Source organism: Hippichthys cyanospilos, chromosome 9, assembly GCF_059441005.1.
Source record: "Hippichthys cyanospilos isolate Australia breed blue-spotted pipefish chromosome 9, RoL_Hcya_1.0, whole genome shotgun sequence".
Lineage (NCBI taxonomy): Eukaryota > Metazoa > Chordata > Actinopteri > Syngnathiformes > Syngnathidae > Hippichthys > Hippichthys cyanospilos.
Window position 1 is genome coordinate 15,560,566 of NC_142377.1, and position 23,949 is coordinate 15,584,514.

The following is a 23,949-nucleotide window of genomic DNA, read 5'->3' on the forward strand; positions in this document are numbered from 1 at the left end:
CTTTTGAGGAAGAACGAGTGTTTAAACCTTCCATATTTATCTTCACACCAGCATAGGTCATTAACATCACATACACAAGTCGCTTGCTGTTTCTTTTCAAGGGGCTGACTATTGATAAAATCCTATCGGGGCAGGCGTAATGTTTGCCCACACATATTTTACAGACAGGAAATGTTAAAGGAATAGCAAATAAGCAATCTCTGTAATTACGGGTTGATTTACGTGCACACGCACGTTTGGTGCCTTGTGAATGACTACATTTCATCGGTGTGTAATTTGACTTGAGTATACACACAGCTCCTTACAAGAAAAACATAAGCGTGACCATTTGCCAGAAATATGCCATTTTAAGTCAAATAAATAGTCTGATTAAATCATGTTTTATGAATTCTTTACTTGTAATTCACTGTATGTCCTGAAATAGAGGCTTAATAGGTGCTGTGCAATTTCACAACAGCTGGTGCTACTAGGTAGCTGTAATGTCATTTACAAGGACACTTTTCTCTGGGTAATCCAGCTTCTCCCCACATTCCTTACCCCAAACCCATGTGTATTAGTTCAAATATTGAGGGTAAACAATACACTAAACAAAGTTAAAAAGAAAATACAATGCAGATTAAAACACTAACTACTGAAAATGGATAATTGGATGTAATTACCGCAACCTACCATTTGCTAACATAGCATCTGCAAAGTTGAAATTTGAAGTTAACACTATGCTTTCTATCTGGGTTTAAAGATGCTAAACGTTTTCAAAATACTACACCTAATGGACACCTTCCTCAAGAATAAAATGTTAGCTGTAATTAACTTTTACTCAGATATCTGATACACTGTTTTGAAAACATCATTACCACAGTATGCCTTCAAAATAGACATGGCGGGACCTAGTTGTGCACACTGTAAGTCGAGTGAAAAGTGTAGTCTTATTGTGCAGATGGGTGGAATTTTCTCTGTTTTGGTATTTTTCTAGACTTTGTGCACAATAGAATTTGGTGTAGTGGAGCATTTGGATCAAGTCCTGGCCAATCCTGAGGTTATCCCTCGTTAGCATTAAAAATGTTGGCGTGCAAAGCGCAAGATGTGTTTGGCATTGCAAAAGAAAAATGGAAACCGCCATCCAACCATGCAAAATGTGTGATTCAATGCCATGCGCGATGGTGGTATTAATTTAAAAAATATTTAATAGGATAATGATGATTATTCCTTCAATTACATAATTCCCATAATTATTCAGAGGGATTGTCCCTTGCGGTTGTCACATTTATGAATGAAATATGATAACATCCACATACACACGTCTTGGAGCGCAGATTCTGTCTGTCTGTGCCTTCGTCCAATCCGCCAGAATCACGTTAATACAATCTGCGCAAAATTTACAAATTGACAAACATTTTTTTGCTTGTATAAAAAGTCTTTTTTGTAACCAAATCAGCAGTTGCACTGCGGGGCGAGTCCCGTCACCTTCGCTAGACTCCTAACTTAAGTCGTAGCCGCTCGTCCAAACTCACAAGCGCGCTAAACTAGACTTTCAGTGGCACAAAAATGCAACCGTTTTTATGCTAAGTGCAGTCTAATTTCTGTCACCAAATTACCAGTAGGCGAGGTAACCTTATGCCAAGTGCAACACCGCCCCAAACACGGTAGACCAGGCTTGCTCTCAAACCAACATAATGTTATACCAATTTTTATGCCTAATGCGCAGAAGCGCCATTTTACAGTATAACTGAAGTTGGTCTAGAATTCTGAAGCCAAAAGTTCTGAGCTGTTCAGTTTCGACATCAAAAGAGTTGTTTGGGGGGAAAAAAAAAATCTAGGTTATAGTGTGCCTTGCAAAGTGAGGACTTATCCAAAAGAGATGCAATGAATAATAAATGTTCTTGGCCACTATACGAGAACGCCCACAACTATGCAAGCCACAGTTCACTGTAATGCACACTCCAATGCACACATGGATTTTTTTTTTCTCCATTGTTTGTTAAACCCTGCTGTTCAACTCAGCAGCAGGTTGTTGGCTTAACTCTTTCATCCCTGCTGGTTGTTGTGTGTACAGTACTTGAAAACAAAGTCGAATCTTAAATATGCTCTTCCATCAATAAAATACCACAAATGATAGACGTAGTCCTGTTGTATTGAAATTCATGTGGTAATGCTGTGTCCCAAATTACACATTTTTTCCCCATGCTTTATGAACATGCAGGATTGTTCTGGGGCGCAACAAGGAATTGATTAAATGAATTCTAACTGATTGCTAAATTAATCAATAATTATTTTTGATGAATAAATAATTATTTTGAGACCAAAAATGATCCAAACGCTCAGACTTTCAGTCTCTCTACTGAATATATTTTTAGATTATTAGTCAAACTAAGAAATTTATCATTGGTTTTTACTTCTGAAAATATTTATTTTTTATTTATTTATTTATTTTGACAAAGTATGGACAAAACCAGAACCAAATCTTAAAAATGTGATTTCTGCAATGTTGATTAAAAAAAACAAAAAAACAAAAACCAAAACAAAAACAAGATGTTTTTAAATAATGGGAAGAAATAAAAAATGGAATTCATAGATAAAATGACAAAATAATAATTCTATTCTTCAGTTATGAATATATCTGTTAGTGTACTGCCGTAAATTGTACCAGAATCTTTAAGTATCCGTTGGAGAACTGTGTATTCTTGTTCCTGAATGTGTGTTTGTGTGTTAACTATGGACTCCAGGGTATTCTATATACAATATTTCCGACATTTAGTCTGCGCCATAGAAAACGGATGAACCCTTTTACGTTTTCCCTCAGGCTGTGACGTCATGGGCATGCTTGTGTGTTGTATGTGAATGTGGCTGATTACGGAGTTGATTGTAATCCTGAGGGTGCAGTCCTGCGGCTATTATGGTTTCAAACTTTGCCTGCCAGTTGTCTACCATATGGAGACGATCAACTTGCCGCTTGTGTGCACAGAAAGGTAACAAACAGGTTTGTGTTGCTGGCAAGTCCAGACATGTATTTGCAAGTGTGTCGCCTGTCCACCGCCCGTTTTAAGAAGAAAAATTTTCTCTATTGCCATTGGTGGCCACAAAAGAAAGTTGTTTGCGAAAGGGGCCACGCGCCTGACTTACTTGAACGCTCAGCCATAAATATCAGTGAAACAAGCCTTGAAATCCTCCGCACCCTGAGACAGAAAATGGCAGCGATCAAGCTCAGTGTTGACTTTAGGAGACAATTGACTTTCCCCTCACACGTCCTCACATTTTGCCTCCAAAGCGGATGAGTGATTGATGCAGATTTGGTCTGAAAAGATTTAGGCAGATGAAGGCGATGGGCGAGTTACTTCAGCAAGTGGAAAGTAGAAAAAAAGCAAAAAGACGACCTATCGATGTACGCTTTTGCTGCAGGCTATTTAGTCAGATTGAGGGGGTGAGGGAGGGGTGTGTTATCTTTTCTTCTCCGTGGATCAATCAGATGATGTGTAGTGATAAGACTGTGGATTACACTGCCATTTACACACTCCCCAAGTGTGTGTATGCGAAAGAGAGGGGTGTGTTATTTCTTTCTACCTTCCTCTGGACACTTTCATCAATGTATCCCGACTCCCCTTCGGTTTATCGGTTAATCAATCAAACAGCGCGGCTGACAAACTTAACTTTTATTCACTTATTCGTGTATGGGCGTGTTTGGGCGTCGACCAACTCATGGTTTTTGACAGACATTTGGGGATTTCGACACAGACAACCTCCTTCAGGTCTCTAATATCATTTCTGATTTGCCAAAAAGTTCAGTGTATGAAAATTGGGCAACATGCAGAATCAAAATGAATTTTTCTAAATGTTAAATGTTTTTTCTCTAAATGAGATTTAGACTCCAATCAAATTGCTTTACTATTATCCTTTTTTCATGTATTTCTTATAAAAGGGAATTATGTGTGAAATTAGAATATATCAATATCTCAATTTTTAATTTTCAAAGACATAAACCTGATTTTGTGAAAACACCACATAAAGTGAAGTGTAGAATGGAGGTTATTTTTGGGCAATTTTGTCTGACAAACTTATTCGATTGTACTTGCAAGTATGTTGAAACTTTTGAAAGTACATTCACACATATTTTCAACTATTTTAAAACGTACTACCAAATACATTCAAACATACTTGCAAATATGTCTAAAAATACTTGTGGGCCAACGGTTCAAAATATTGGATATGTCCCCATAATGTCACGGGGTGCTAAAAAGCTGACCAAATAGTATTATGGGTAAAAATGCGATGTTTTTATCATATAGTTTATAAGTATGTTCCAATGTATTTTCAAGTATGTTCAAACAACTTTTGATATACATTTGAAGGCAAACTTATTTCCAAATACAGTCAAATATATTCAATTGCAATTACATCCAAATGTTTTTGCAAAAATGTCTGAACACATCAAAACATTTTGAAATAATAGTTGTTAATTTGCTTGAACATGTTTAAATATGTTCATGCATACTTGTAAATCTGTTTGAATGAGTTTGCTCGTCAAAAATGTTTACTCCACACTGGCAGCTCCATGCTTGTTTACATATACACGTATATACATTTTTTTAATGACTTAAAATATGCTATTAATGATGTGTTTATATATAAGGTTTAATATTTACATTTAATAAATCGGTTCTTTTTTTTTCGGGGGGGGGGGGGGGTGGAGAACTTGATTAGTCACAAAAATGTGTAAAATGTGCTTTTTGTTGGACAGCAACCACCATGTGACTGTGTGCGAGCGAGCTAGCTGTTTAAGGCGTCATATGGGTCAGCGGAGTGCCCGGGGTGATAGTCTCTCCATGACACTGGAATGCTCCAGATATTGTCACATGGTCACCAGCATGTCTGAGCACTTCACAATAAGCTTCGGCACGAGAGGGCTCTGTCTGGAAGAAGGGGGAAAAAAAGAGACATGTTTCTGAATGGGCCACATTTGAATGGACCACTTAACATGTAGGAGCATCACGGAAAGTTGATAGTTTAAGTGGAGTGATTGATGCGCCCTCAGCTTATTCTGCTCTGCTACGTTTTGTGCGGAAACAAATGAGGAGCTGGTTTTTTTCATACTCCTGGTGCTTTCAGTGGTGACTTGCATGGGACATCGGAGCCAAATTGTCACATTTGCAGAATGCGAAGTGTAATAGAATACATCTGAATGTGTATGTTAAACCATGGGTAGCCTCTAACACAGATCTCCGAGCTTCTGCATTAATATGCATGATATTGAGATTTTTTTACAATACTGTGTACTGCATCAGTCAATAGAATTCACTTATCTGCATGGCTTTTACCATAATTCCCCAAATATAGGACACACCTGTAGTAAATCATTGTCACATACATAGCACGAAACCACACAGTGATGGCATCATGCTAAACATGATATTCATTATAGTAGACTGTCTAAAAAAAAGAGATAAGAAATTAGTTGATTTATTTTCCAATTAATTTGCTCTCAATTTGAAATAGCACACAGCCTCAATTGTAAGGTCAAACTCTGGTATTTACTTCATTGCTGTGTGCAGGACGCACCAACAGTTGGTGACAATAAAAAAAACCACCCATCATTGTAAATTCTTCATATGGTCTCGTGTCCCTGGGTTATATATTTGTTGTGGGTTAAGTATGTTTAAAATGTCCCACATTGTGAGCGGTCAGTGAAAGCCTCGCCAGTATAACATTCAATGTGCTCGAAGCAGATTAGTCTTAAAAAAACTCAAAACTTTAAGCTCTCTTATATAGGACGGATACTTTTGGCCTTCATTTTTAGGAAGAAAATTACGCCTTATATTTGGGAATTAAGGTATCTGTAAATCATAAAGATGTATGATCAATTGATTTATCCTGTCTTCTTTCCCCAGCCTTTGCAGATTGACGATAACTTCTGCGGCCAGGACTTCAACCAGCCTCTGGGCGGAACCAGCACCATCGAGGGCATCCCACTCTTCCTCGACAAAGAAGACGGCATGACCTCGGTGGCAGCATATGATTACCGTGGAAACACCGTGGCTTTTGTTGGCACGCGCAACGGCAAACTCAAAAAGGTATGGATCATTTAGTTTTTTCTTGAACAAACTGATTTAGATCAGTACTTAGCAGGTTTTTTTTTTTTTTGATCATCAGTTTGCGCTTCTGGATTACGACTTAAGAAAATTTCACGCTTGCCTTTTAATCTCCTTTTACACAAAGCCGCCCCAACTCCACACTCCCCATCACACACGTCAATGCAAAGATTTAATGCACCCAGACTCATTTTCCTCATGACATTTCAGGGCCGATTTGAAGCCCGTTAGTTTAACGAGCCGTTTGCAGCGAGTCTGTGGCTTTGCCCTCATTGATTGTCATGTAAGTCACGCCAGATGTAAAATGTTGCTGTTACCACATTCTGGCTTGCCTCTAATTTGAAGAGCTCGCTTTCAATCAAGCCATTGGCAGCGAAGCTTAAAGTCTCTTAGCTTTCGTCAGACTGAGATCAATTAGGAGGATGATAGAAAAATGATAGAAGGGACTTGCATAACTAGTGTATGTGTGTGTGCGTGTGTTTTTATGTGTATGCGCGTTTATGGTCTCAGTCGATGAATGACCGCACTCATGGGAGTCATGCAGTCATTTACGCCAGTCTCCCTCTGTTCCGCTCAAGACTTGCCTGCAATTAAATATCATGAATACATTATTAACTCAGTTATTTGGCTGCTTTTGAATGCTTATTTGTGTATGCGTGTAGCGTTTGCCACTAACACTATGCATTTTGATATTTGCCATGTGGCGTTCAGGAGCGACAACGGGAGGAGAACAATGCATGTTGGGCTATGATTTATTGTTGCGCATTTGTCAAAATGACAGCTATTCACTGACTTCACTTTGCTTTTCTTGTGGCCTTCTTCTGGGTGATTGTGCGCTTCGCTTGATAGATGTGTGTGTAGGTCATTTTGGTGGGAAAGGTGTGTTTATGGATGAACACATGCATTCACACAACAATCCCCATATTGATTCCTAGGAAACTTTGGATTTTATGAAGAATGAAAGTTAAAATAGGAAAAAAGATGACTGAGGTAGAGCTTTATATTCTCTTTATGAAAGAGGGCTGGACAAAAAAATATCCATAGTGTGTAATTGATTAACACAATGCCTGCCAGCCATTTAAAATTAATCTTTAGCTTCTATAGCTGTCAGTGGAGCCCATTAAATATTAAGGATGCACTGGGTTTTTGGCCAAAAGTGGCAGGAAAAAATGCAAAACATATTTTAAACCAAAATGAAAAAATCTTTGCTAACATGTGCAGGCAGGAGAAATAAAGAGCTGTCGGTTGGTTTGCAACAACTCAAAAGGTCAACAACATGTTGCGAAAGCCAACTTCAAAATAAACACACCAAATAATGCATGGATGACCATGCAATATCTGTAGCAGGCTTTTATTTTGAAGTTGGACTTTGAAACTGTCAGTGGAATGGATAACTTGAGTCCTTGCAAGTCTGTTTTATTGTCATCATCCCAGAACTCCCAACATCAACACATCATTGTGAAAAAAAACAAAAACAAAAAAGAAACACACATTCAATCCCTGATAAGTGATGCCAAGAAATTGCGAGTCAGTTCATGAAAATAATTAATGAAATAAACAAGTCTCCAGCATTAGCACAAGCTGCTAATTCTGTATGCAGTGCATGTGGTGCATTCAAATGCCATCAGACAGTTCAAACTGAGACAGAAAAAAAACCTGTCAACCCATCAAATGTTAATAATTGCAATTGTCTAAACAATCATTGGGCTTCCCATCAGGTTATACTATATAAGATGGCATACTGTGTATATCAAGAAGAAAAATGGGGGGACATCACTTTGATATTTTACTTGATTACAATAAATGGTCCATCTCGTCACTTAAGTTTACAAAACGCAATCAAATACCTAATCTCCTGGCTCTCATTCTAGTGGTTGGATTGTCAATGGAACAAAATCGAGGAAAATACAACAACAAAAACCACCTTTTTTATATACAAGTAATTATAGAATTAATCACAAAATGAAATTGAGCATATCTAAACAGGTATTAAAACGTTAAAGAAGAATAATATTCAGAGCCATAGTATGCAGTTTTTAAATTTTCCTCATTGATTTACAGGTCGGTGCAGGACACAGCTTGTGATGTTACAATCCATTGTAAGGGTTGATTGGCTGGCTTCTTCTCATTTTCATTTCAGCGCATCCTTGTTAAAAATTGATCTTTGACATCTATTGTAGACTTTGGCTCGAAGTGAGTTCATGACAGTTTGCATTTTCAAAAGGAAGTCAGCCCAAAAATTCTCCTTACAGAAATGCATGCAGCACCAAATGTCTAAACACTGCACCCTGATTAATAGTTCATTTTTGGATTATGAATTAAGCCGCAAAATCCTTGCGTTTTAATCCATGTCAGGGGGCAGCCTTTGTGCCACATCCCAACGACTGAAAATAAAATGACACATTCTCAGCGCTCAGGTAACGACCGATCACAACAGCTTGTAAACATCACCTGAGCAAACTCAGAAAACACCTGAGCCATGATTGGTCCTTACCTGAGCCGTGAGCAACTGTGATTTCATTTTCAGTCCACAGCAACGTTTACCCAGATTATCATGTCACATGAATACATTTCAAAACTTAACTTTTAATCAACTGAAGACCAAATGTTTACCCTTGTTCAGCTGCTTCATTGTTTTATTCAAATGAGCTCATCATTAAATAGCGCAATGGATTTAGCTGCTGACAGTTTTGTGGGGCTTCGTTTTGGAAATACAGAGGCTGCCCCTGTTCTTTATGCTCTCCCCTGGAGAACACTGCTGTATAGTCGTGTTTATACAGTCATGCCTGAAGGCTTCTCCAAAGGAAGGAGTAAAATATGTGGAGAATGGATGAATAGACTTCTAGAGGGCATTTTTCTGCTGTTTTGTACAGTCACACTTTTCCAAAAAGGGCAGGAAAAGATTGATGCAAAGCAATTACATTCACAATGCAGGTAGAAAAAAAGATCCGAAAGAATTGTATTTGTTTTCCCTTTTAGTTTTTATCAAAATAATATTTTACCCGTGATATGTTTCCTTTTTTGGCTTGTTGGGAAAGAAGAGAGCGACTGCATAGAAGTGATGCAGGTGGTATTAACTAATTCCCAGTCAGCGAGATGGTCAAGGACACAGCGGTGGGCCAGCCATACGCCGCATTTCATATTTCGGATTAAATGTCTCCGTTTCATTTGACTATTTCATTATCCGGAACTGCTCGATTTGGCCCGACATTGGTCAGGGTGTCTGCTCATCTGTCTAAGCTTACATACCGTCTCAGTCGCAGATCAGGCCGTGTCTGACTTGTTGAAGCCTCGGTGCAACATTACAGACAGTTAAGATCTCTAAATAACATTATTGATAAATTGGCATACAGAGATGATTACATGAAAGAAACTCTTTGTCAATTTTATATATTGGAAGTTGCTGTCAATTGGAAATGACATCACTTGCTCAAGGTTTAGGCAAAATGACCAAACAGGGATCTCCTGCTTTCTTAGTTTGATCACATGACCTTTGCAATCTGAGCCGTGATTGGTTATTACGGAGGCTTCAGCAGATGTGATATCATTTTCAGTCGACTGCAAGCAGAACATGAGTTTTAAAGATATTAATTGTGCATGGAAAATAATTATCAAATTATACAAATCAAACATATATTTTGCCCCCGGCTGAAACTGGCCAAATAAGTTTAGTATTCCTTTCGGGAAAAGTCATTTATTATTGTGCAGAAATATGGAAAGACTCCATTTCCAATGCTAATTACCTTCACTGTCTTAGGTAATTAAGAAGCAGTTCATCTTCCTGGTGACAGTGGTTAAATTATTTTTACACTCGTGTGACAGTTAAGAATGTTAAAATGTGAATAGAATATTGCCTGTGGGTTTTTTTTTAAACAGGTCTTTGGGTGCAAAAGACTCTGTTTGACTTAAGAGGTTCTTCTCTATATTTGAGCGTACTTAGCGTGTTTCATTTATTTGTTGGTGGCGTTGATGAGGGGGCGTTCAATGTGAGCCATCTGCTTTGTGTATGTAGCCAGTGAGCCAGGTGGTGGGTGATCCCATTGCCCACTGTGTGCTCGCGGTGCTTGTGCCAGGCTCGGTCGGGTTGGGTTCCTCCCAGTTTATCCAACCTGGATGGAAGTAAAGGAAGGTAAAAAAATAGCTTCAGCCAACTATCTATGACACCGTGCCTAATCCAGCCAAACCCTGCACTTGAAAACCCAAATTCACAGTGTTTCTTGTTTTGTTTTAATACAAAAGTTTTGTGTTTTGCGCTCGTTATGCATATGCATGAGAATGAAAAGAGACAGCCTGCTGTTGTGTGCTGCTGTGACAGGCAGAGTGGAGATCCTCTGTCCAGGGTACTCCTCACATTTTTGGCAACCGTCGTCTAAAGTGGTCACTATCCACGTACTAAATATATCTGACATGGTTTCACATTTTAACACAGTCTAATCACTCATAATTCGGTGTTAACTTTGGTGTTATTAAACTGTTTGACATTGCTTGTTTATATCGCGGTGTGAAGCAAATTGGTGTATTCCACTGGGGACACTTTTGTCACCATTGCAACATGGTCTAATTGACTGATATTGTACTGACACATTGTGCTGACCTGTCACACTCCCTTGTGTGTGTTTGAGTTGGTTCGTGTGTTGTTGGTGTCTTGACGCCTATCACGCAATTTCTAAGTGCTATTAAATGCACAGTGGAAACTCAAGCTTCCAGCAGACTAAAGTGCATTTTTTTCTATTACTTACTCACTGATTTTACGTTAGGCACATTATGCTGTGCTTGCTTTTTGATAAATTGCTTAAACAAAAATTTCTAGAGCATGGAAGGAATCAGCTGACTCAAATTGGTAGCAAAATGACCATTGGAAATCTCAAGGCCATTGTTCTTACGTCGCTATTGGCCTCTTGCGCCATACTACATGAAGAGATTTTGCAAAGTCGGACCTTAGGCGTAGAATCCCTTTTTTGTTAGCTTAGCGCTAAGCTAGATAGGATGACCAAGGTCACTTTGATGGATTTAAAAATGTACTTAAAGTGAAAAACCACCCTGGGTTCTGCCATTGGCCAGTGTATGGAGATGGTCCTGGAGGTCAAGGTACCGTTTTTTTTTTTTTTTCTACAAGCTACATTGGCATGTAATCTGCACAACAAAATTTTAACAGAAAATCAATATCATGTCTAAGCCACACCGTAATATAAGCCGCAGGTTGTAACATCAGATATATGCGGAAAGATGGTACATACATTTTTTTGTCCATTTTTGTTTTTATTTAAGACTTTCAACTTCAAAACAGACTGAACATGCCCGCACGTTTAGAAACGAGAGAAGCGCCACCATATTTTACACATAACACCGACACACAGATTGACAGAATACTGCACCAACACAACAGTAACACGCTTGATTGCATTTGCCCGCGGTGGTGAGTACAATAACACTTCAACCTCAATATCAAGAGGGAGGTTGCCTTCTGGTGGTTAGTAAAAAAAACTGCAGATAAGCCTCACTGGACTTTAAGCCGCAGGGTTCAAAGTGTGGGGAAATAGTAGCGGCTCCAAAATGTATAGTAAATAATTTTAATGATTACATAGAATACTCTACAACTATGTTTCTAAAAAGCTCTTTTTGGACAACGTATGTTCACACTGGATTTTTCATTTGACATGTGCGCTCTGATTCAAATGCATTCAGGATATGGTGGGTAAATTCTATTTATTTGGGGTGCGAGTCCTGGCCTTGATACTTTTCAAATGGGAATGCCTCTAAAGAGGTTAGATCCCATGCGTGGGTGGATGCACATGTGTCATCTTTTGGCTTGAGCCACTGAGCCACGAGTTGTTTGACCCGGGCAGCCGCACAGTGGTTGGCTTTGTGCAGGCGTTTGTTGGCCCTCGGTCATTAGTTCACACAACCGCATGTGCTCACACACACACGCGCGTGCCCGCACTGAAACGGATGAAAGCGAAGACGGGAAATGCAGGGAATGATGAAAAGGATCAGATAGTGCTCAGACTGACTTCTCAAGACAAAACGGATAATTTACACTTTGCTTAAGTACATCTTTTTCCAGTTAATTTAACTCCTTCCCTCAGCGCCATCAGTCATCCAATCTTATCAGGATGTTCCCAAATTAACAGCAAAATGTGTCATTTTCTCCAGTTATTTCTTTTTCCTCTTGACGGCACAGAGTCTTAATGGCATTTTCTTATTAGATACAGCCCAGTTAAGCCATAATGCGAGTGTGACAAGTCAAGCATGGACAGTATGTCTCTCGCTCTGTCTCTCTGTCGCGATTTCTTTTTCTTTCGGTCTCAGTATCTCTCACTCCCACTCACACAAGAGTTCTCTCATCACATCCAATCTTGAAGCAAATCAGCTCAATCACATGAAGTCACAAGCCGGCTGGCTGCTCGAAAGCATGCTAACAGGCTAACCAAGGGGCACCGTGTAGGTGAGCGGTGCAGCTTCCGCGCCGCATCATATCATATATTAATCATGGATGGACTCAGAATCCATCTATGTGTATTTTAATATTTATATTTCCAGATAATGTTTGCATTTAATAACGTTATAATTTCAGGTTTTTCTGACTGCGACTCCTGGCAAAATTTATGGAATCACTTCTCCCGAAGGATGATCGTTTAAGTGTTAACCGTATTTTTCAGGCTATTAACCGCACCGGATTATAAAGCGCTGTCTTAATGAACAGGTCTATTATTGAAATTTTCCTTATATACGCTGCACCGGGCATACTGGGTTATAAGCAGCATTACTGCACTTTAAGGGCAACAAACCAGTACATCAAATAATGTAAAGTTTATCATTCGTTTATTCATTCTCTTCAACTCGACATCCATGCACAAGGGACATCTGATTGTAAAGCACACTGTTGATTTTTTGAGAAATAATGTCATTCAGCAAAGATTTCAGAGTATCTGTGAAAATGTTTATTTTCATTAATACATGTTACTTTTAGGAAGATGTCAACCATAAACTAGGTTTTAATTTTGCATTCCAAGTGATTCCAAATCTAAAAGCTTGAGGCATGGCAGGTGTAGTTACTCTATCCACCACTAGGGTTACCGGAATGGACAATATATAAGCTAGAAAGCAGGCTACACCTTAGAGGTGCTGCAAAAATATGCCAAATGTTTGGATTCCAGAAATGCAGTTGTTTGTTTTTTAACCGGAAATGACAAGACGACTCCATATTTTCACCGCAGTTTTATGATTTCAAATGATTTCCCTCGGCGTGCTCCAGAATAATGTGAGACTGCAACCGTTTGATCCCTTGCATTTTTTTCAGTGCACTTTAAACCCAGAAGGGTGGCATTTCAAATAAAATGTCTTTTGTCGAACTGTGCAATAGCACCTCTGCTGGTTTCGGTTTAACGGTGCGATATAATTTTACTCTTGTTTTCAGTGTTTTTAAATAAACGCCACGCAATCATCACATTGTCTAAAATGTGCATAGTATTTTGATGTAGGATTAGCATTTTATTCACTCAATGACTAATTGTATAGTGATACTGAAGGTAGTCCAACTGTTTTTATGTGCGCAACACAAACATAGATGGTTTATGCCTATCAGTTTATGCATGACTCGAAGGCAATCTCATTCTTATTTAAATTGCCATTGTGTAACCACAGTTATGAATTAATAACACGGCTTCTTAACGTTGTCTCTCTGCTTCTGCTCTCTCATTTTCTGTTTCATCTGCTGCTCACATATTCCCTTTCCACCCTCTCCACTCGTAATCAATGATTCCGATTCCTCTCTTGATAATGGCTGAGCGTTATGTATGCGTGGAGGTGTGGTGTAGTGATAGTGGCCTCCCCGTAATCATTTTCTCCAATTAAAGCGAGAGGCTGGCGGCACATACACACTAAGGTGTAGTAGATGTAAGAGAAACCTAAAGTACATACAAATCAGATGCCCTAACCTTGAACACATTTAAAATAATTATGTGTAACACTTTTGCTATATGGGTAGAAATTATTAAAGGCTCTTAAAAGATTGAATTCCACATCATCTACCATGATACCCGTTCACCCACCCCCACGGTCTCATTAAACTGCCTTCTGCAACAGTACCTTTTATCCTACAAACTTCTCATCTACTATAATGATCCATATTTTTAAATGAGCATCGGTTGCTTTGAGGGACATTTTTAATTGCTGCAAGTTAATTGTCCCCTTATCAAATTCTCACATGTAGCTCCAAAAGCCAATGATATCCATTTACCAGTAATTCCAATACAATCATGCTATCACTTTCAAAGCACATGTACTGTAAACGCACATGTCAGATGGGGACAGTTCATTTCCTGAAATTCTCATTTTTGCTCTTTTACTCACTTCTGCTCTGCGGTTACGCAGCACTCGCTCAGTACTTTTGAATGCCAGCCATAATTCGCCACTTTCAAGGGTTAATGAGGCACAATGAAGAGACCACGTGAGAGGGAGTCTGAGAAAAATCTTTGAGAAGATGGGAGATGAATAATAAATGTGTCAGGATAGAATCCAATTTTAAAGGAAGATCAGATGAGTGGCTACAAGCTGGGATACTCGTATGATCCCAGCAAGAACCTGGACAGCATGTTTCTAGGTCATCTCCATCAGACATCACTATTCCGTCATAATATTTCCAGAGGAACGGTGTCCAATTGTATGTATAGCGTGACGAAATACAAACAAACAAATGTATCACAAAAGACCGATAATAGGGGTAATTAGCATTAGGAGAGTAAATAAAATAAAATTAATTTGAAAACTATTTTTTATGACCGATTAATGACTTTAAAAATCATTTATTTATTTATTTGTGCCCTAACCTTGAACACATTTAAAATAATTATGTGTAACACTTTTGCTAATTGGGTCGAAATGAGGAAAATCATGGCTCATCTGTTGGACATGTGATGTTCATAAAATAAACCCTGATTGATTGGTTGTTACCTGAGCCATGAGCACACATATTTCATCTTCTGTTGAAAATCATTTACTGTTATTTGGAATTCTCAAGTGTAAGTAGCTCACATTAGTTTTCTTCAGTACTGTAAATAAACCTGTCCAATACTTTACAGTATACGTATCTCCAAATAATAATGTTAAAATTTTGCTTAATTTTGAACAAAATCAAAAGGTGCAGTGTTCCCAGGCTCAACTGAATCTCTGATGTCTTAGAAAGTTACTTAAACATGTAAATAAGTAGTTTCCTGAAGTTAATATATTTAAAATCGATTACAAAGTTACCTTTATTTCATATTACAAAAAGGCAAATGCCGATTTTCGGTATTTTGACGAAACATCGGCCCAGGCGATAACAGTATTGGCCGATAATCAGTCTTTCTATTCTCCAAACATTATATCATATAATAAGCCTGATGACAAGTGTAACAAATATGCTCCCACAGCAATGAACAAAGATTCACAGTGGGAAAGTTGGAAGCTAGCGGTGTCCAGAGGGTCATGCGCAAGTTGCACAGTGTGCCGAGATTACCTTTGGCCCACGCTCTCTCTGCCACCTCAATGTTCTAGCACACTTATTTCCTTGCAATTAAACCCAGCATCTCACCACGTATGCTTTGGCTTAGGAGAGTCTACCTTGGCTGCACACCCTTCATCAGCCCCTAACTACCACATACTGAAACTACATCAACCTTGTAGTACGCAGCACAAGATTTTAGTGGTACATTTGCATAGAGGTAGGACACATGGGAATGCAAGGCATTTAGCTTCCTCCTCTCTATTACACCGAATTTGGAGTGTAAACGATTGTAAATATGTTGCTATCAAATTAGTTAATCTAGTGTGAAGAATGCAAACAGGCAGACACTCTCAAGGAAGCAACGGAAGGAGGCTTTTCAGATTAGCCGTTGCCACCCTAATAGATTTACAGTAGATCATTTTGATGAGATCTTCTGGGGTGGAGTTGTCAGGGCGATTACGGTTTGTGTGATCTGTTAGGAATACATGCTCCTTTGTATACTGTACTCTCATTAGTACGCGTATGAAAAGGCTACACATTACATGGTTGAATGTTTAAATGTGGCTTCGCATGGATGGCATATGCTTTGGGACTACTGTATGCGGAGGCCGCGGTGTGCACCAAGGATATTACCCATGAGATACAGCTCAGCTCCCTCATATTCATCACTTCTACACAACATGGTTAAGTTGCATACTGTTTAACGAATTACCCAATTTCCTAAGGCCCTCAATGGAGATTATATAGCATACTTATAATTTAAATGCAAAATCATACACTGCTACGCAGTCAACTATAATTTCCCCTCCCATGTAACATTCTGCCTTCACATTCTTCTGCGCAGAACACCTAGTCCTCGAACCACATGTGCTAAAGGCACCAAAATGTTTGCTCACACCCAAAACTGCCTCTCGAGTCCACCGGTCTCCTTTTCTCACCGCAATGTGAAATTCGTTTGCCCCCAAATTTGCAAGCAAAAGACATCTTTAGAATGGGCTACTTGCTTATTATGTCAAGCTAGCTTCCTGAGAAAGAGAGAGAGAGTATTTGTGCTAAAACGCCTCTCTATCCTGGAGTTACTTCAAATGAAGGACTTGATGTGACAAGCTATATGATTTTCGCCATGCCGGGTTATTGCTTCAAGCAAGTTTTGGCAGGCTACTTCTTCTCAATGTGAAATACAGTAAACGCATCGTCACTAAAGGGCAGCTATAAGGTTTGTTTGCAGTCGGCCTTGTGTCACGAACGTCCTCCTGGATTTGGGTCTTGGAACTTAAAGTGGACTAATTATTTCCACCAGCTTAAGGCTTTATTAAAGCATTAGTGGACCGAGGAAAAAAAGATCATGGCGTTATTTGTGCATTAGCTGACTTTGTAATGTAGTGATTTCCACCCATTAAGCTGTTAGTAATTAAAAATGGCTCAGTCAATGTCAAGCAGAGGGTATTTTTTTCTTTATTTGTTTCGAACTTTCATTGTTCTTATCACCATACAAAATTTACTAAATTATTGCTTGTTTAAAAAAAAAAAAAAACATCAATTCACATTTGAATGACCTTATTTAGGACTGTATCTATTGAATTTTGATATTCAGATATCCTACTAAAAATTCTAGCGAGTCTTTGAGTTTTCTGGAAGAGATATCCCATATATATACATATACATTTTCTAGGCTAAAACCGCATATTCAAGCAAGAAAGGTTTGTTAAAAAGTTAGCGTCTAGTGCTGCTAGCACTGCTAGCCACTAACTTTGAAGCTGGCAACAGGTGCTGTATAATACAATGTCCTCAAAATTCAATCTTTATTAAGCATACTTAATCAGCATGATTAATGAGTTTGGGAAAGGATAGTATGTTGAGAACTGTGATGAGTCTAGTTCGCCAATATGGGATTTACTTCAAAATAAAATGTACTATGGTAATAATGTCTAAATGCTATGCTAAGATTTATTTGGAACTTGACCTTCACACAGTGCTGGTAGTGCTTTAGTAGTATGCATAGCTTGAACACTGTTGCTCTGCGGTTAGCGTGTCTTCTGACAGTGTCCACTGAATAAACTGATACCATCATGCAGGTTTTTTTTTTTTTTTTTCTCAACTGTGGTAGTGGAATTAATGAGGACTTGCATCACACCTCTATTTATTACCTCAACAATAGCCATATCTTATTTGTCTTCTCTTCTGCTTCAGCCGTCATCACTTCTCATGCGTTTGACCCAGCGCCTGTTTACCTCTTTGATTCATAGACATGCATGTCTACATTCTTAGTGCTGCACACTTTTCCCCGTGGAATTAGTCATTAGCTGACTGACTGAGCGGATTGTATCTATTCCCAAGTCTAGGTTTTATGCATCATATTTCTTCCGACTTTTCTACCTTATGCCCGCTTGTCTTCCTCCACGCTTTTTTTCCTCTCCACCAATCTTATTCTACTGCTTTTGGAGCATCTTTTCTCCCACACATCTGACAGTATTTACATATATCCTCCATAGCATTAATTCCATGTGTCATCTTAAATTGGCTAACACCAATTAAGCCCTTGCTATTATATTTAATTGGTCATTTAGCTTGGCATCTCTGTGAATGCAAAGTCTCTCTGGAAATGGTTTAGCTGGCCTCCTGCAGCACATGTGGTCATTTCAGAAACAGTTTCCTCCTCCCTGCAGGTTTCACAATGGCTAGGCCAACTATTGATGCTGCCAAGACTGAGGGGTGCTTTGTATGTGTGTGTGTGTAGCATGTTCGGGGGGGAAACAAATGGCGGAAGGAGAGATATTCTCCTCTGTGTATCCTCAGTCACCTCACCTTCCAACTATCATCAAGCCCCTCTCATTCCCAGCTCCCCCATCCATGTGTTGCTGGTGGATTAAGCTAATTAAAGCACTGCAAACAGCGTCCCAAGGGAGAGGCCATGCACACACACATATACACACACACCCTCATTAAAGACAGCAAGTACATAGGCGCACACAATAGGATAAACAGGGAGGAAACATGAGAACAGGCTTGCATGGATACAGTGGTGTGATGCACGACAACTGGCGCGGATAGTATTTACTTGATAGGTAAGGCTTGAACTTGATGAATGTTAATAAATCCGGTCACATTCCTTTTCCATGGAGACCATCTTGAATCTGCAACCCATCTGTAACATAATGTAGTACTCTGCTGTTCAAAGCTCATGCTCAGTGTGGGATTGCTCAAAGCGTCAGCCCAAGGCCTCTCAACTATGTGTTATCATCCAGAACAGCCTTGTGCTGCCAATTTGTGGGTCACTGGCAGTGAACTAGTGGCCCAGAAATAACACTAGACCCACTTTCTTCAAATTTGATACGTGCCTGGATGGGTTTGTGTGCCCAATTTTGAGAAACCGTCATGCCTGCAGTGCAGGTATTTGTTATTTGCTACTATTTGCCTCTCTGAATTTTAATATATACATTTCCAAAATGTTTTATTTCTTCCTGGCCTGTAAAATTACATTTTAAAACTACAAACATAGCAGAATCATTGAAATTCATGTTTACCTGTGGCTCCGGGTCTGTTATACCTACGTCTAGCATGAATTAGCAGCTAGCTAGGAACGCTGGAGTGCTCCGTATAGGCTGGCAAAACAGATGTAAATGACTCTGCATATTTTGTTGCTGCTGACCTGACACAGTTGCCGTTCTTACTGATCACATTTTAACAAACCATAGTGACTCATATGTGCTATTTTAGATGGCAAATTCATCTCGTTGACACATTTATGACGAGAGATATGGAAGAGGAAAGTGGTTTGAATTTCAGCAAAAAAAGTTGACATCAAAAATTTAAAATAGTCGGTCTTCCATAATTACCTAGAAATGTGTTTTTGTTTTCTGTATTTATACATAATTGTTTTTCACCAAGGAAAAACCTATATTTTTTGACACGCCCAGGAAATGTGGGGGACCAAACAAGACAGGCATGGAAAGCTGATAGAAAAATACAAGCATTGATTAGCGACTTAGAAAAACATGACCTCCCAATTTTTGTTTTTGCTTTTAGTCCTTATGTGGAATTGGAGTCTAAACCAGTAAAAAATGCATAAAAAATGCAGGTCTGAAAAGGTGGAAAGGGATCATTGATGTCTATAGTTGTCAACGGCAGTAAGGGTGTTAAACAGTTTATACGCACATCTATACCGAAGTAAACTACACTGGGTTTAAATGCGTCAGTTCACACGTATGAATCATCAGTTTGTCATCAGCGCCAACAAGAAATGAGTGGAACAAATGAAAGAAATATCTGCGGACAGCAGGAAACATTTCATCCTGTCACATAGATGGACGGGAAGAGAGCAAACGCTGTGTCACTTAGACGAGATTCCTTCCGGATGTTTCCGCTTACAGGATATTGGCTGCGTCGCTGGAAACATGCCCGCTTTCAGGGAAACCTATTGGATTACTGATAACCTTGGAATGGATAGGACTAGCACAGATGGTGTGTATATGCACATCTAATATTTGGTAGAGCGGTGAGGGTGTTGCTTTAGCCGCTTTTTTGTGTCACATTTGCCGGCATTCGGTTGGTTATTTAGTATTATGGTTAAATAACTGTCAGGCGACATTTGATGTATGATTCTCGATGTTTCCTCTAAATGGTAAGTGTCCATGTGCCACGATGAAAACTCTGTCCGTGTCCCCTGAGAGACCTGCTTCATTATTGTGGAGAAGATCTCAGTGCGTCTTGACACAGCAAAGACAAGTCACAGTCAAGAACACACCCAGTAATAAGCCTCCAATAACATAGGGATCTTTACTCCAAGTTGCCTCTAAATCCCTTGTGGCGGGCCTGCTCCTTGGTTGCTATGGCAACAGTAGTCAGGGCAGCCCATAGATACAGATAGTGAGGAAGAGGAACAAGGAGGGAAAGACCATTGATGTTTGTGGTGCAGGCTGAGGGACAACATTAAAATGGATCCACGACGTTACCAGGTTGAAGTTACGCCCGGCACAGTGCTAGGAGTAGAGTTTCAGATTGGGTTGGAATTAAGTGGGCTTGTAGGTCATGTTTACCCCTATGTGCGCATGTGTGCGCAAAAAAAAAAAAAAAAAAAAGAGCTGGAGACAGCGCAGAGATGAAACTGCGGAGACGGCGCACTCGCTCATTAAGTCCCTTGGCATGTTCGTTGAGTCTCCGTGTTTGTGTGCTCACAGATGAGCTCCGTCTTTGTGCTCATCCATGCACGACGCAGCGGTTGTGAACAGGATCCAGTTCGCCCTCCGCGCTTCTTTGATCCCGCTTGTAATTACAGTCACAATGTGAGCATATACATGAAAATGCTGCCTGGAAGTTGATAAAATGTAAATATCCTCTAACGATTCATACGCCGTTCAATATCATTCACCGGTGACGGAGATTTTCCGGTGGGTGTGGATCTTACTGTAAACATTTTTTAAAAGCTGTCTCCTACTTGACTGCAAATCAATATATAGTATATGGTTATTGCTATCAAGCTGACAAACCATTGCCACTGGCAGAATGATGTGAAACGAATTACAGAAGCGCCGTTAAAATCGCCTCTCCATATACTGTACGGAATAGTGCGGCCGGGACTGGATGCACGGCAAACAGGCAGTTAGTGTCGGGACTCTGATGGAAAATCCATAGTTTCATTACAGACTCAGTGGTATGAATGTGGCCGGGAGGCGACCGAGGCTCCATCATGGGCCCTACGGGAGCCCAAATGGCTGCATTTAGTGATGCAGTGAAGGGCGGAGGAGGCGCCGGGGTCAAGGCTGCTGCTGGGAATGAAGTGTGTCCGAGTTCGAGAAAGAAGCCGCCACGTAAAGTTCACATGCGCCGATGAGCGCTCTTCCAACTGCGCTCGGTCTAACGCGTCAGACGCTGGAGCTGGGTTCCGATTGCGCTTCTGTTGGAGGCGGATCTTGTCAAAATGGTGTGACAAACATGGGCCCAAAATAAAGGTGATTACAAACAGAAAGTTCTAACTTGAATTTGTGAGAAACTTTCTCTAACTGGCAATAAGTATATTTGGGGGGGAAAAAAAAGTTCAAAAGTGTGCTGTGCCGTCGCTGAGCAATTTAACTTTGTAACTACTGTGCATCTGTAGTGGTATCTCTATGTGTATTCAGGAACGTATTTGTTTTATCTCTCGACCGTCTGCTGGAAAATGATGTAACTAATGACGAAAACGTAGAAGAAATTATTGCTGACACATTGAACTAAAACCTGAATTCTCACATTTGACTCAAATGTGCATGGCAAATTGTCAAGGCACACTACCTTTTACAAAGGATTCCATATAACACAGTTTACCAAAAGGCTGCTTTTACCAAAAGGCTGCTTCATATATTTTGAAACATCTTTCAAGGCCAACGAAATATCTTCTTGTATGACTATGTAGATATTGCTGGTACCATATGAAAGATTAGTTTCCATTCTTTACTTTGAAAGTGAGATTTTAACCTATTCTAGTAATCACAGTTTGAAAATACTGTAGGTCAGTTTAGTGGCACCAAGGTATTTTGGACAAAAGGAGGAAAATCCTCGCAAATATACACTTTGACCTACTTTGACGTAGCATCCGAAATATCTCAACAGTCCTTCCCTTTGATAAAAGACGAACAAAAGCATCGACAATCTGTTTTTGATGTCAAAATAACAGTTTGTGAATGTGCATAACTACATTAGGGCAGTGCTCCGATGGCATACAAATAAGAGGGGCGCTGGCCATGTCATCTATCCATTCAATAAAAACTAAAGAGTTTTACATGACAAAAAATCTCATCCGAGGCACTGAAGAGTTAAAATCTCAGGTAACCCGAAGGTGTCTTCACATCCCCTTAGGGGCACGTATTGTGCTTTAATAGGTCTGGTTAAAAATGTAGTATGCGTTGTCACGTCCATTCATGGCGCAATGTGGTGCTTTGTAGTCTTCTACACTCATACATGGCACGTTCCATCTGGGCGGGGCTATTAAAGCTGGGCCCGCAGCAGAGCTCGGTATATCATATGAGGTTCCTTTTTTGCACCCCTGTTATAGTGCATGTTTTAATAAGAGCCAGAATCATAAGGCAAATATCTAAAAATGCAATAAACAAGTGGTTGCTTTTTTTTTTTGTCACAATCTCACTGATAGAAGGTAATTTACTGGACATAGTAAAGGAAATGATTGCTCTAAGGACATGAACATAATAGCATTTTTGGACAGCCATTATTATACATACTCTAAGTAAGGAACACTAAACAGTCACTGTGCCTGCCTATTGTACAATGTTATTTGTGATCAAGGATTATGATATTAGATTGGGCCTTTAGTTCTTTCTCATTATAGCTAGTCCACGACAGAACACGGTATGCTGCATATCACTATGACCTAGCACCTCCCACGCACACAACAACATACACGTTTAATGAGCATATTAAAGGTGCAGAGCTATTAAGGGATGTTGAAATGGGCCTTAGGTGAGTTAATCTGAGAAAAGGTAGCACTCAGGGGCTCCAGGCCGTTGTTTGTTCCTCTAGGTGATTAGAGTTTAGAGGCTGGCTTTAAGGGAAATTAGCTTTCGATTGGACCTACTGATAAAGAGGTGTGCTTGTAATCGTTAGTGACCCCGAGGACTACAGAGTAAAGATCAAATGAGACTTATTGTTCAAAGTAATGTGGATTGATTTGAAAATGTGGTTTATTTTGTCGTTAGGCCACACACTGCAAGTACACTTTAAATAGTTGCGGTCGGCTTGGCGTTGCCCGCTTATTGGCAAACAACAAATAACACCTTCCATTTAAATCTGGCCTGTTCAGTTATTTACTAAGTCTCGAGTCTCTGACTCACTACAAATTTGATTAACTCTGTTTCTAACCTTGTGTTCTGCGTCTTTGCTTTATGCCACATTTTGCGATTAGAAGAGCGTCTTCCATCCGCCTCTCCGGGCGCTTGATTGATTGACTGCTATATTTTTGTCACACTTGCGTGTGCCGCATTTAGCTAACCCGGTGATGTCGTGTCAAACCTCGAAAATACACTCAAGGCAAGGCATAGCTCAGTGGGATAGTGGCTCAAGCAGGTGAGGACACACAGACACACACACACACACACTTAATCAGACTGATTGCTCCCTCTCTTGCATCATTTCTCTAATGCATTGGTCCTGCGTCACTTTCTCCCTTGAGTATGGTGATTTCAAAAAAACATCCCGGGTCCTCGAGAGTGTCAAAAGCCGCAGGGAGCAGGTTCTGTTGTTAGGAACCTTCACTTGTTCACAATTTATATGATGTTTCACACCTTATCAGGGCTGAAAATGAAGATTATTTCAATAATCGATTATTTTGTTGAATATTTTACCTAATAATCAATGAATTGGATAAAATGCAAGTTTTCATTTCAAATATTTTATTCA

General features: G+C 39.6%; 1 protein-coding gene across 2 annotated transcripts in view; it reads left to right on the top strand.

Annotated features, from left to right (window-relative positions):
• The window catches only part of plxna1b (plexin A1b), a 188,285-nt gene that overhangs the window by 43,643 nt on the left and 120,693 nt on the right, over nucleotides 1–23,949 (top strand). For both annotated transcript variants that reach the window (XM_088422806.1, XM_088422807.1), the window contains exon 3: nucleotides 5,880–6,062. In XM_088422806.1, coding sequence (XP_088278932.1) covers nucleotides 5,880–6,062 — 183 coding nt within the window. The remainder of the gene's footprint in view (nucleotides 1–5,879; nucleotides 6,063–23,949) is intronic.